General features: G+C 37.1%; 1 protein-coding gene across 1 annotated transcript; it reads left to right on the top strand.

The window, feature by feature from the left end:
* The first annotated feature begins 13,103 nt into the window (after nt 1–13,103).
* On the top strand, nt 13,104–15,044 carry LOC107738549 (serine/threonine-protein kinase pim-2-like). Its single transcript, XM_016550314.1, has 6 exons — nt 13,104–13,155; nt 13,248–13,657; nt 13,873–13,923; nt 14,013–14,397; nt 14,538–14,684; nt 14,935–15,044. The coding sequence occupies exons 1-6, from the start codon at nt 13,104–13,106 to the stop codon at nt 15,042–15,044; spliced, it is 1,155 nt and encodes a 384-aa protein (XP_016405800.1).
* The last annotated feature ends 305 nt before the right edge of the window (nt 15,045–15,349 follow it).

Below are 15,349 nucleotides of genomic sequence, written 5' to 3'. Positions count from 1 at the left end.
AAGTACGTTTTCATTTTAAGGATTTGCCACTGATGATTCAAATGCGAGTTTTGAGCAGTGTAGAGTAGCGTTTGTTGTTTGTCATTTCTCCGATCACAAATTCAGACATGGTTTTTACGCGGCGCGTTGCAACGCAACGCGTAAAAAGACAGTATAAGTCTGGATAACTCTGTATGGTTTATAATCCATAATTATGTCCCCACTGGATGCAACGAATGCCTTGTTTATAATGGGTTTTTATGTTTTTGTCTCGTCGCTCCGGCCGGACATGGCATCACAGTATGTGAGGGACGTAACATTTCTGTCACACGCTTGAGGTATTCGGCCAATCACAACGCACTGGATAGCTGGCCAATCAGAGCACACCTCGCTTTTTCAGACCGATGAGCTTTGTAAAAATCGACGCGTTTCAGAAAGGCGGGGCATAGAGGAGAAACAATAATGTACAGTATGTGGAAAATAATGTGTTTTTTTTACCTTAAACCGCATAAACACATTTCATTACACCAAATACACAAAATAATGTTCTTTTTAGCAGCATCATATGACCTCTTTAAGGATAATCTCAAAACATTTGAAGGAATTTTCTGAGACAAAGTCTCTTTGAGCTTCACTCTGAGCAGTAGTTTTCCTTTGGGTGTGAGTGTTTGGAGAACTGGATGTCCCAGCACAGAAGGCACAGACAGGTGGATGGAAGGGAGACAGAAGGTGCCCGTGACCTCTGGATGTGGTCAGGTGGGTCCACACCTGTCTCCTTACTATGACTAAAGATTCCGGTTACATAAGACAGAGACACACACTCAATTCTGTTTAGGATATCTAGACCGAATGTTAAGGGATCATAGAAACACTCTCAGTCCAAAGACTGATGATTTACACTTTTTCTTTTTACATTCAGTACTGTAAATTACTAACAAAAATCTGTTCAGTCTAGTTGAAAATTAATTAATTTTACCTAATGCATTTTGCAACAAAGGCTTCCCTCATGAAAAAGTACATTTCAGCATTAGATGACTTTAGACCCGTGGCACTTACATCTTTAGTTATGAAAAGTTTAGAAAAACTAGTAAAGACAGTAATTATGCAAAGGACTCAAAGTTCTCTAGACCCGCTTTAATTTGCATATAGGGCTAAGCGAGGTGTAGAGTATATGCAGTAGTAACTCTCTCACACTTAGTACTTCAGCATTTGGATGAGCCGAAAGCATTTGTTAAATTACTTTTTAGTGATTTTTCATCCACTTTCCATTACCATTCAGCCACATATTTTAGTTGAGAAACTCATTAATGAATTTGGGATGGATTTTAGTCTTGTAGGATGGATTTTAGATTTCCTTGTGCAGAGAACACAGTACATTTAAGTACATTTCTGTTTTTCTGAATGGCTGCTGTCATCTGCTGGGTCACCTCAAGGATGTGTCCTCTCTCCTTTATTATTTATCTTGTACACAAATGATTGAAATAGGCATACTATGAATTTTGCTGATGATTCTGTAATTGTTAGCCTATCCTTTCCTCCAAATACTGATGCTTTGTGTAAGAGGGGGCAGCAAGGATTGTATTGCTTGTGGAAACTACGGTCATTTAATGTGGATAAAACATTGATGTTGTTCTACAGATCCTATATTGAGTCGCTGTTATCTTTTTCACTGCTGTGCTGGTTTAATTCTCTAAATGTGAACAGCAAGAATTGTCTTGAGAGGACTGCAAACCAGGGAAGTAAAATAACGGGGTGGAAGCAGATGACTATGGCCCAGTTATATTAGAGACAGGTTTTGTTGGATGTTTCCCACCCTATGTGTATCATGAGGGAAATAAATAAAGATGAACTGAACTGAACTGTACTTTAAAAGAAGGTACTTAGGTGCAAATTGGATGTAATATTTTCGGACACTTAACTGCATTTTATATGTAATTTCATTATAAAATTTTCTATTAAATATGGTTAAAGAGTATTGCTGAATGTACTGACAAGCATTTATTGTAAACTAAAATATATTAAAATTTGTATGTCGTGTATTTAAATATTTTTGTAATGATGAAGTTGCAATGTACTTCATTTAAAATATATTAACTTAAAATGTAACGTATTGTAATGTAATGTGCTTCATTAGGTGTCAAAACATCAACGTTTGTAAGTGTACTACTTTTTAAGCATGTCAAAAGAGTATTAAAACAATGATTTAAAATGTAGCACAGTAAACTTTAGATTTTTTTCAAAATTTCAAACTGAAACTAAAATAATGTACTTAAGTGTGTTAGGAAACAGTCATGAAAGTGAACTCTCTTTAAGTACACTTAAGTGGTCTTTTATGTCATTAACATCATATTATTGGCAAGAATGAAAAACAATATAATTTTAAAGATGGTAAGTACACTACAAGTGCACTTTCTTTTGAATTAAGCACTTCTTTTTCACACGCCAACATCAAACTCTGCTAGATTCAGAATGACTGAAATGAATCACAGTGTTTGTAATACATGGAAACACACAGAGATCAGTGAGCTGTGACAGACAGTGACCTGCCAGCTTGGTTTGAGGTCTGCTGAGACGTCTCTGCAGCTGTCACTGTGTAATTCTAGATATCAGTCCACCTGAGCAGCCTGTGGAGCCAAAACAACAGCACCCCACCTCAGTGCCCCACCTCCCCTTCCTGCCCGGGCCGTCCTGCTGCAGGGGGGTTAGTCACGCAGGTATGTGTGGATGTGCATGAATCAAACAACCTCATTCCTGTCCTGAATCCACGATGTGTTGACTTTTAGCCAGTTTTCCAGACTGAAGTACTTAAATCTTATTTCACACTACTTCATTAGCATTGCACATTGCATTAAATTTAAATCAAAAACATTTGAAGCTTACATGACTGTACTATAGTTGAATTTCCCATTGTAAACTCATTGTGCATTGTCAGGGAGCTTCTCCTGTAGTTCTGATTCATATTCATGATTTGTGAAATTAATCACTCAGAATGGTGACGGAGACAGATTCATTAAAAAGAATAATCTCAAAAGAATGAATGATTCACCACACGGGTGAACATCGCTATCACAAAGCCAGCAAAGTGGATGAGTAAATACACTACTGATCAAAAGTCTGTGGTTGGAAAGATTATTTCATGTTTTTTAACTAAATTAAGTCTTTTACGTTCACTAAGGCTGCATTTATTTGATCAGAAATACAGTAAAAACAGTGAAATATTATTACAATTTAAAATAACTTTACTTTATATTCACATAGAAAACAATGTAATTTATTCCTGTGATCAGAGCTGAATTTTCAGCATCATTACTCCAGTCTTCAGTGTCACATGATCTTCAGAAATCAGTATAATATGCTGATATCAATGTTGAAAACAGTTGTGCTGCTTCATATTTTTGAGGAAATCATGAATTTTTTTTTTTCAGGATTCTTTGATGAATGGAAAGTTAAGAAAACAAACATTAAAAAATGTCTTTATGGTTAATTTAATGCATCCTTGCTAAATAAAAGTATCACTTTATTATAAAATATTATTAAAAAAAAAACCTTACTGACCCCAAACTTTTGGTAAATAGGTGAAAAATTGTCTTTCTACAATGAAGTGAAGTAGAGGAAAAAATCAACACAGACATATATACTGGAGTAAGCTAAAATATTACAAAATATTTCAAATCAAAAGTGGCTGTGTAGTGGATGTATGAAGTCACTTCCTCTGAGGGTCACACAGGTGTAGCAGAGTAACCACAGGTGTAGAGAATGTGATCCACTAACATCTGACAACCACAGTGTCACAATACGGCCATTCTGAGATTGCTTTATTGTTTAAAACCTCACAAAGTTCTTTTTTGCTTGAAAATACAAAGCACTTTGTTTGGTTATTTTAACTTATATGTTCATACATTTCTATAACATTATGAACAATGCAAACACTGGTTTGGACACCAATAATTACACACACATATTAAGAAAAACACGGTGGAATTACAGGGAGAATCATAGTTTAACCTCCTGAGACCCAGCTATGGAGTTTTTGCCTCTGTAGTGGACATTATATTTCAGTGAATTTCTCTGAGACCTCACATGTCACAGTTTTAAGTCTGGATGTCCAGTACATTTTTAGAAAAACTGAGTCCTGGTGTCCTCTACAGAGGACATAGCATAACACATAAATAAAATATAATTTTTCAAAAATGTTATTTTACCATTTTTTTATTATGCTCTAAACAATGTAATGACATGAAAAAATACTAAATTCACAAAGCTTTTTATTTCTGGTTCTCAGGAATATTGTCCTTGAGTGGCTCTTTATTTTCTTTCGAGGACTTCATGTGCAATTTAATTATGAGAGCTGAGATCCAAAAATACCCTGTGAGCCAGACCATGAAGGCCACATCAGTGAGTCAAAGCCAGCACACATGTATCAGAGGCTTTCTAGCCCAGAGCAGAGATCTGAGCACAGCACGTGTGGCTCTGCATGTGTGGCATTATAAAAACTGCGCGTTACTGTATATTACATATACAGTATACTGTGCAATGTGCCTTTGTTGGAAGGAGATATTCTGTGTGTGTCTGAGGTTGTTCTCAAATGGTTTTGCGTCAGGACCCAAATGTTACATTGTTCATCAACCTGGCATGGTACCAAAATTGATTACCAAACAAAATGTCATGTATTAAAATGGATTAATATTACCATGAACTGCATGGACCAGACTCACAGACTGAAAAGAAAAAGTGATAATTATCTAAAATTGGCGGTGCTAATGGTGTCCGGGCATGAATGAAAATGAAATGAAAAAACAAACAAACAAACGATTAAGGATAGTGAGGTTTTATCAATACAGTCTCTCTTTTCTGCACATGGGGACACACACACTCACACTGAAGTCATTAATTTAAAGCTAGTTTTTGGGGGTTTTGAGAAAATCTCCCCCCTACAGAGAAAGCAGAGAGAATTCCCACACACACACACACACACACACACACACACAAACACACACACACACACACACACACACCGCAGCAGCAGCTCGGCTCCAGAGACCCCCGCCTCCAGCACATAAGTCTTTCCAGATGTGCTTACATCCGTCCCACTGCTGAGAGACGCCACTAAAGACACACACAACATTTAAATTAATGTCAACAGTCAGAGAATAATGTCAACAATGTAAAGGTCCTCAATAAACATAATAAAGATGGAAAACATATCAGTTGGGTTTCTTTTAACACAATTCCACAATTAAGTGAACATAGGTTGTTGGTCATTTCAGTAAATTATAAATCATTTCACTACTTTGGTTTGAGTGGATGTTTTCCCAAAAATAGGGGGAAAAAGGAAGAAAAACTGGCAATTTATTTTGAAATGTTCCTTTTGTTTCTTCATTTTTTTCCCTCTATTAAATGTTTCAGACAAAACAGTTTTTTTTTGTTGTTGTTGGCAATCAATTTACAGTTTTTTTCTTTGTCCTCAATTTCACTCTTTCAGTGGTTTGTAATAACCCTTTGACTGACAAAAGCATGTTTTTAATGAGAACATCCTCCAGGAAATGACATCATCATAGGTGACAAACAAACATTCCATTCGGTTTGACAAAACATGCTTAAATTGACGTTAGTAAAACGTCAACAGAAGATAAAACATATCAAAATAACTTCAGCTCTTTTTTCACCCTTGAAGGTTTTTTTTTGTTGTTGTTGGCAATCAATTTACAGTTTTTTTCTTTGTCCTCAATTTCACTCTTTCAGTGGTTTGTAATAACCCTTTGACTGACAAAAGCATGTTTTTAATGAGAACATCCTCCAGGAAATGACCTCATCATAGGTGACAAACAAACATTCCATTCGGTTTGACAAAACATGCTTAAATTGACATGTTAGTAAAACGTCAACAGAAGATAAAACATATCAAAATAACTTCAGCTCTTTTTATAATGAATAATATAAGCCTGAACAGAGCAAACACTAGGGAAAAAGAAGTGTGCTTAATTGTATTGAATGTGCACTTGATGTGTACTTCAAAATCTTCAAAATATAAAAAACTGTAAAAACAGTTTTTTATTAAGTTTTTTTTATAAGTTTTTTTTAAAATTAAGTATTAATAAAAACAACATTAAAATATATTTTAGTTTACCATAAATGTTTGTCAGTACATTTAGCGGTACACTTTAACTATATTTCAAAGACAACAGAAGTAATTATGAAATTACATTTAAACAAGTCCTACTTAAAAGCACACTTAAGTTCAACTAATTGCATTCAATATGAATTTAAACTATAATAAATTTCATTTGATTGCAAATAACATGCAATTAAACATTACATTCAGTCCACACTTAAGTATATTCTTTTAAAATATATTATTTCCGTAATAAGTACACTAAAGTGTGATTATTTAAAAAAAAGGTATTTCTAACTGTTATAGAAACGGTATTATTACAACAAACATACAAACGCTTGTTAGCATTACAGATTTCCACAGCAATGTTAACAGGCTCAATACAGTTTTTCACTGAGGTGCTAAATGAGCAGCAAATGGCTAATTAGCTTATGCATGCTCATCTCTGCAGTTCAAAGAGCTGTGTGTATGTGTGTGTGTGTGTGTGTGTGTGTGTGTGTGAGAGAGAGAGAAACAGAGAGGGGTGGGAGACAAGTGTAGTAACAATCAAGAAGTTATTGTCTTCTAAAGTTCCCCACACCTCATCTCCCTTCCACGTGTGTGTGTGTGAGAGAGAGAGACAGAGAGGGGGGGGAGACAAGTGTAGTAACAATCAAGAAGTTATTGTCTTCTAAAGTTCCCCCCACCTCATCTCCCTTCCACACACACACACACACACACACACACACACACACACCCTTCCGGTTTAAGGACCCTCATGTCTCAGCAGGTGTTGGGTAGAGAGACACATTTAAAGGAAGGGAGAGCGAGGGAACTGTTATAAAGACCTCCCATGCAATGTTTACAGCACACTACAGAACTATATTTCTATACAGTGCAAACCAAATGTAAGAAAAGAGACATGCTACTGAATTACACACCTCAAAAACACACCTTCACATAAGGAGGAGTGAAAATGCTCTCTCTCTCTCTCTCTCTCTCTCTCTCTCTCTCTCCTTTCATGAGGTTGTGGAGCCAGAGAGACTGTGACTCCCCTAATGTTGTTTCTTTGTGATTTATGAGGGCTTTCTATAGACATGATTTTATATGTCCTGTCTCTTCTATCCCCCTAAACCTAACCTCGACAGAAAACATTATATATAAAAAAAAAGGTGGCAGGTTTTTCTAACAGGGACTGACATTTTTCCTCACAATATCAAAAATGCAGGGAAAAACTATATACAGCATACAGTGTTTCTATACATTGCAGCCAATGTTTTAATCGGTGCATGACTGTTGGAGGAGGCTGAGAGCGTAAAATGAGCAATCAGAATGGATTGAGAGAACGGATATTCCCCCGGATCATGGTCAGCAGAGAGATATTTGTGCTGCTGGGTGTGAAGAGCTCCTTCATCAGGGCGGTGGAATCTTCTAGCCTGGGGACGAGGAGCTCTGACTGTGAATGCTTTTATGGCATGGAGACGACTGCTGGAGGGAACGTGTGTTAGCTGGGATGGAGGTGGAATCATCCTTCATGTCTCTGTCATTAAATTACAAATAACATGCAATTAAACGTGACATTCAGCTCCAGTAAGCACACAACTGAGAATGCTTAAATCTCTTTTTTTTTGCAGAGACAGTGATGAGAAATAAAATGAAGACTTTTTATGCAATGAAATCTTTTGGATCCGTAAGTTTGGGATTTCTGAAAGCACTACTGGACCTGTCTCTTTGTAATTCTCAGTGGTCTATTAATGTTCTTCAGAGTGCTTTGCATCAAAAAATTGGTCACATGATGAACATTTTTCATTCTACATAGGTGAAAACAGTGATTTAACTGGCAAAATTTTTTTTTATTTTTTTTATTTTATTTGTAAATTTCAACATATTAGGACTCAAATAAGACAATGTATAGTTTTTGTTCAAAATATTGCATTTGCATTACAGTTTGTATCTTCCAAGGTATTATGCCCATTTGAAGTTTAACATACAATAATAGGAATTCATGTTTGGCTGTGCTTTTTATAAGATTTAAACCTATATTAAAACATTCATTTGATGACATAAACTTTAAAAAGAAAACATAGCATGAACATTTTTTGGAAATGCACCGTTTTATTTTTTTGAAGAACTTTACAGTTGTGAACCAATGCGCCCTTGAGCAAATCACTTATCCCCAGGTTCCCCGGGGGTCTGTTTCTGCTATTAGTGTACTGTAAGCCTCTCTGGGTAAAAAAAGTGCCTGTTAAATGCCAAGCACCCAATAGGAAGAGAGAAAGAGAGAGAGATTGAGAGGCTAAGATTAGGGTAATCAGTCCATCAGAGAGATTGATGGAGAAGACATGCAGAGTTCAAGGAGGAGACCAGCAGATCTTAAGTGAGCAGTCTGGCAAAACGGCAAGTGCAGTGGAGCAGGGGCTGCTGGGTAAGGCACCTTGCAACAGCTGGTCTCAATTATCCACCCAGGGGTCGAGGGACGCATGGGGGGGTCAGAGACCACTGGCGCCAGGAGAAGAGCAACAGGTCAGGAAAGATGGAGACTATAAAAATACTAGCAGGCAATTGGCCCCTAAAAGAGAAAACAGATACTGTGTGTGGGGTTTGTTGAGCCCGTGCAACAGCATTACAGAGGAGCCAAAGGGTGGACATTTGATCTTTACTTCCTGCAGAAAAATACATTTAGAATCAAGAAACCCCACACCTCATCTCCCTTCCACACACACACACACACACACACACACACACACACACCCTTCCGGTTTAAGGACCCTCATGTCTCAGCAGGTGTTGGGTAGAGAGACACATTTAAAGGAAGGGAGAGCGAGGGAACTGTTATAAAGACCTCCCATGCAATGTTTACAGCACACTACAGAACTATATTTCTATACAGTGCAAACCAAATGTAAGAAAAGAGACATGCTACTGAATTACACACCTCAAAAACACACCTTCACATAAGGAGGAGTGAAAATGCTCTCTCTCTCTCTCTCTCTCTCTCTCTCTCTCTCTCCTTTCATGAGGTTGTGGAGCCAGAGAGACTGTGACTCCCCTAATGTTGTTTCTTTGTGATTTATGAGGGCTTTCTATAGACATGATTTTATATGTCCTGTCTCTTCTATCCCCCTAAACCTAACCTCGACAGAAAACATTATATATAAAAAAAAAGGTGGCAGTCTTTTCTAACAGGGACTGACATTTTTCCTCACAATATCAAAAATGCAGGGAAAAACTATATACAGCATACAGTGTTTCTATACATTGCAGCCAATGTTTTAATCGGTGCATGACTGTTGGAGGAGGCTGAGAGCGTAAAATGAGCAATCAGAATGGATTGAGAGAACGGATATTCCCCCGGATCATGGTCAGCAGAGAGATATTTGTGCTGCTGGGTGTGAAGAGCTCCTTCATCAGGGCGGTGGAATCTTCTAGCCTGGGGACGAGGAGCTCTGACTGTGAATGCTTTTATGGCATGGAGACGACTGCTGGAGGGAACGTGTGTTAGCTGGGATGGAGGTGGAATCATCCTTCATGTCTCTATCATTAAATTACAAATAACATGCAATTAAACGTGACATTCAGCTCCAGTAAGCACACAACTGAGAATGCTTAAATCTCTTTTTTTTTGCAGAGACAGTGATGAGAAATAAAATGAAGACTTTTTATGCAATGAAATCTTTTGGATCCGTAAGTTTGGGATTTCTGAAAGCACTACTGGACCTGTCTCTTTGTAATTCTCAGTGGTCTATTAATGTTCTTCAGAGTGCTTTGCATCAAAAAATTGGTCACATGATGAACATTTTTCATTCTACATAGGTGAAAACAGTGATTTAACTGGCAAAAAAAAAAAATATTTTTTTTATTTTATTTGTAAATTTCAACATATTAGGACTCAAATAAGACAATGTATAGTTTTTGTTCAAAATATTGCATTTGCATTACAGTTTGTATCTTCCAAGGTATTATGCCCATTTGAAGTTTAACATACAATAATAGGAATTCATGTTTGGCTGTGCTTTTTATAAGATTTAAACCTATATTAAAACATTCATTTGATGACATAAACTTTAAAAAGAAAACATAGCATGAACATTTTTTGGAAATGCACCGTTTTATTTTTTTGAAGAACTTTACAGTTGTGAACCAATGCGCCCTTGAGCAAATCACTTATCCCCAGGTTCCCCGGGGGTCTGTTTCTGCTATTAGTGTACTGTAAGCCTCTCTGGGTAAAAAAAGTGCCTGTTAAATGCCAAGCACCCAATAGGAAGAGAGAAAGAGAGAGAGATTGAGAGGCTAAGATTAGGGTAATCAGTCCATCAGAGAGATTGATGGAGAAGACATGCAGAGTTCAAGGAGGAGACCAGCAGATCTTAAGTGAGCAGTCTGGCAAAACGGCAAGTGCAGTGGAGCAGGGGCTGCTGGGTAAGGCACCTTGCAACAGCTGGTCTCAATTATCCACCCAGGGGTCGAGGGACGCATGGGGGGGTCAGAGACCACTGGCGCCAGGAGAAGAGCAACAGGTCAGGAAAGATGGAGATTATAAAAATACTAGCAGGCAAGTGACCCCTAAAAGAGAAAACAGATACTGTGTGTGGGGTTTGTTGAGCCCGTGCAACAGCATTACAGAGGAGCCAAAGGGTGGACATTTGATCTTTACTTCCTGCAGAAAAATACATTTAGAATCAAGAAAATAAGAGAGACAAAGAGCAACAAACACAGAGAGACAAAATACAGTATTTGGGCACATTTACTCACTCTCAGGTTGCAAACATATGACAGTCTTCTGCAAAACACAAATTAAGATAATTAAAAAAAAAGTTGGGGTTCAACCAATATTGAACTCTTTGGATTTTTATTGTATGGAACTAAACAGAAATCTGACATGCAAAAAGACATGCAATCCTAATGTTTATCTGCATACTGAGATCTCAGATGACCAGACAGTGATTTATCTTTTCTGAATAGTCAAAATATTTGTGTCTGGGGCGCCGTGAGCCTTGAGACTGTAGTGAACCTTGTGCATTTTTTAAAGGCTTGGCTTAAATGTGAAGAAAGTCATTAAAACCAACTGAATAAAAGTCATTGAAAAACGGCTCAGAAACGCCAGTTCTGATGAAAGCTCTAGCAGCATCTGAACACAGACGACACTTGGCTGATGTTTTGTATCTAATGTATGACATGGATTTCTAAAGTATCAAAATACTCCTGTGGAAGGTAGAAGAAGAATACTTTTCTTTGGAAAATACACGAGGAACTAAAATTTGTGCAATTGAAAAAAGGTGTTCCTGTTTTATACACCCTCATATGCAAGAAACAGGATTACTGAATACTCACATAATGTAAATGTAAGGCTTGCACAAATACACTGACTTTCATATTAACCCTGAAAACATAGTGTGTAGTGCCCTCTGCTGGACCACTCTTGATGGGGTAACTATTACACCTTGAACAAAAAAAGTCTTTGCTGATCTGAGTCAACTCACTCAGCTGTACATAAAATACTGTGGACTTTAATACATTTACACGTTTTACTGAATCGGGGTGAATTCAGATAAATTAAATACAATAAATCCAATAAAATGTGTGATTATTTACTGATACATAGATGAAGCTAAATAGAACAGTTATAATCATAGAATAATAAAGTAATAACATTGAATAATAAATAATTATACAAAACCAAAAACTCCAATTTAACTCTGCTTGTAACTTTTAAACTTTTAAAAAGGAAAATAAAGTAAATTAATTCAAAGTAAATTAAATACTAACTAATAAATACTAATACTAGTTAAACACTATCCCTAAACTTATAACAACAAAACATATTTATTTATATTATACTAATCACATTTTTTATATGAATTTATATTCATTAATACTGTCAATAATATTGCTTTTTTATAAATGTATTGTATTATTGCACGTAAATAGTTATATTTTGATCAAAAATCATTTAAATTAATATAAACCTAGGACTATACATCTAATTAGAAGTCAACTTGCTTCGGTCCTCTGCGCGCCGCTACGTCATTCATAGAACGCCCGCGTCACAGACGAGTTGATGACGTCACAATGACAGAGGCTTCTAGCGCTAACTCAAAATTAACTCTGCTTGTAACTTTTAAACTTTTAAAAAGGAAAATAAAGTAAATTAATTCAAAGTAAATTAAATACTAACTAATAAATACTAATACTAGTTAAACACTATCCCTAAACTTATAACAACAAAACATATTTATTTATATTATACTAATCACATTTTTTATATGAATTTATATTCATTAATACTGTCAATAATATTGCTTTTTTATAAATGTATTGTATTATTGCACGTAAATAGTTATATTTTGATCAAAAATCATTTAAATTAATATAAACCTAGGACTATACATCTAAATGAAAGCTTTAGAAGTCAACTTGCTTCGGTCCTCTGCGCGCCGCTGCGTCATTCATAGAACGCCCGCGTCACAGACGAGCTGATGACGTCACAATGACAGAGGCTTCTAGCGCTCGCGCTAATCACTTCAGTTCTCAGTTCAGTGAAGCACAGCCCGATTCCAAGCCTATCCACACAGACACGATATTTAGACTTAGTGTCCGCTGTGGAGATAAGCCCAACAGGTCAGTAACAATATAAGAGATGGAAACAAAGTTTGAAATCAGCCTTTTCACTCAGATTGAACTGAACTCTTCTCCATTGATATCCATTCACAAAAAAGAAGCCAAACTATGCTCACTCCCAAGGCCTCTGATGATAATGAAAATCATATGCCCCAAAATATAATGTCATTATATATATATATATATATATAAATGTAATGTATATTTATAATACTATACTTTGTATTATATTTCCTTGGCTCTATTAAATGAAAGAAAACTAGTTAACGCTGCTGCATGAGTGTTTACGTGCATATGTCTCAGTAATGAAAATCATTAAAACACTATGTTTTTCTTTTGCTATTGAGGCAAATGGACACGCAAAAATTTATATTTGCTATAGTGTCTGTTCCTGTCATTATAAGTTTACTCAACTATGACTGCTTGTGCTGCTGAGAACCCCGGAAACGTGAAGAGGGTCCATGAAGGCAGGTTTTAAAAGTTTCAAATGCAAATCAAATAAAAGGTCCTCTGGTGGTCATTTCTGTTACTCTTCTATTTCTACTTTCTCTTTCTTTAGAAAAGCAAACAAAAATGAAGAAAAAGAAAGGCATCCATGCATTCTTCAAGAGAACGTGGCAGGCTGTAAATAGCGCCGTCTTCGGTGGCAACAAAGTTTCACCTGATCCCCGGCCTGGTCCATCTGGTGTTGAGCCAACAGATCCAACAGATCCAGCAGATCCACAGCCAGATCCATCAGGCCTGGGGCCAATGGCTCTCCAGGATCCAGCAGATCCACTGCCGGGTCCATCCGGCCTCAGTTCCGAGTTAATGCCTGTTCCAGGTCCATCCAGTCTCAGGCCGACTCCTGGCGCAACACATCCCGATGAACCGGTTTCATTTTCCTCCCTATATGAAATGAGACAGAGACTGGGAATAGGAGGTTTCGGCACGGTGTTTAAGGGGACTCGCAAATCTGATGGCCAGCAGGTAGAGCCACTTTCACTGTATTTACCAAACCTTTTGCTACTTGTTTGCGTTTTACTTGCCCAGTATTTTTTTGTGAACCTGACTTATAGTTGAACATCCACTGTTTTGATAAAAACAAATATAAATAGATGAGTGATTGCATATTGCAGATTCAGATTTAATATGATTAATGTACCCATGCTTGGTAAAAATTAAGTTTTATTTTCCTTTTGCAGGTTGCCATCAAGATCATTCCTAAGTATAAGGAGGATGATTATATCATTATTGTAAGTTGTAACACCCAAATAAATCAAACATAATACATCAAATACGTAAAACATTGTCAGCTAACCTTTTGTTGAACATTTTTCTCTAGCCTGGCTATTCCAAGCCATTGATCATGGAAGTGGCTCTAAATCTGCTGGTGAAAAAATCTCAGACAAACCCTAACATTGTCCAGATGCTGGACTGGTTTGAAGAGGCACATCATCACATCCTCATCTTGGAGTATCCGCAGCCCTGCATGACCCTGAAAAGTTTCCTCAAACTCAACAGGCGTCGCTTAGATGAAAATCAAGCGCGTCGCTTTATGCTCCAGGCAGTTCTCGCAGCCAAACACTGTATGGACCGCGGTGTCGCCCATAATGACATCAGGGTGGACAACATCCTGATCAATACAGACACGCTGCAGCTCAAACTGATAGACTTTGGCTGTGGAGAACTTATTGAAGGTTGTGATGATGAAGACAACCAATACAGAGGTGAGTTAGCTTAGTATTATATTCTATGATGACAGAGCGAGTAACTGTGTGTAGAAAGTAGACTAATGCTGCAGTGATATATTATTTTTTCTAAATGAAATGTTTGCTCAACTCTGAATCTCTCTTGGTTGCTTGGTCAGGACATGTGGTGCCGGAGCTTTATGTGCAGCACAAATATGCGCTCAGTGAGACAGTGTTGTCTCTGGGAAACCTACTGTACAGAATGGTGGACGGCCAGTCTGCTCTAGAAAACAATCCAAGGTTTGATTCCAACCGCTGTTCAAAAGGTGAGGCAATAACAATGACGCTACACACATAAAGCCTCTGTGTGATATCACGGAGGTCTCATCAAATGCAAACTGAAATACAGAAACAGCTAGACATTATTGTTTACCAGTTCTGAATGACTGGTAACGTAAATATTTAGTAGACAAACTGGCTGGTCAGAAGTGATATCTGTACATGATGACATTAGCGTGTCACATGATCATAAAGAACATACATGACTAACCAATGCTTTCCTCAAAACCTATACAGAATGTCAGGATCTGATACGCCTCTGCATGAAATATGATCCAGATGAAACACCAACATTAGAGCAGCTGTTAGAACATGAATGGTCTAAGCAGGGAGAGGATCAGGAGTAGCTCAGGAGTCAGGTAACATACTATTTAAGTCAGATAATTGGAAACTATATTTGAATACATTTTTGTAAGACCTTTATTTATTTATTTATTTATTTATTTTTATTATTAATTTATTTATTAAGCAGATGAGGAAATATTTCAGTGGAGAATCTGAGACAGATATTTCAAAAATAATAATAATAGAGGAACAAATTTAGTGAAAAAAGGGACAAATTGGTTCACAAAATACATATTGTAAATGCAGCACACACACACACGCACGCACGCACGCACACACACGCACGCACACTCTCTCTCTCACACAC

This window comes from Sinocyclocheilus rhinocerous, unplaced genomic scaffold, assembly GCF_001515625.1.
Source record: "Sinocyclocheilus rhinocerous isolate Xijiao unplaced genomic scaffold, SAMN03320098_v1.1 scaffold2119, whole genome shotgun sequence".
NCBI lineage: Eukaryota > Metazoa > Chordata > Actinopteri > Cypriniformes > Cyprinidae > Sinocyclocheilus > Sinocyclocheilus rhinocerous.
Note: the sequence above shows the minus strand (reverse complement) of the source record. Positions and strands in the feature narration are given on the sequence as shown.

Coding starts and splice junctions, on each gene's coding strand:
- LOC107738549 (XM_016550314.1), top strand. CDS start 13,104: ATGACTGCTTGTGCTGCTGAGAACCCCGGAAACGTGAAGAGGGTCCAT. Junction 13,156..13,247: donor CGTGAAGAGGGTCCATGAAG/GCAGGTTTTAAA, acceptor CTCTTTCTTTAG/AAAAGCAAACAAAAATGAAG. Junction 13,658..13,872: donor GCAAATCTGATGGCCAGCAG/GTAGAGCCACTT, acceptor TTCCTTTTGCAG/GTTGCCATCAAGATCATTCC.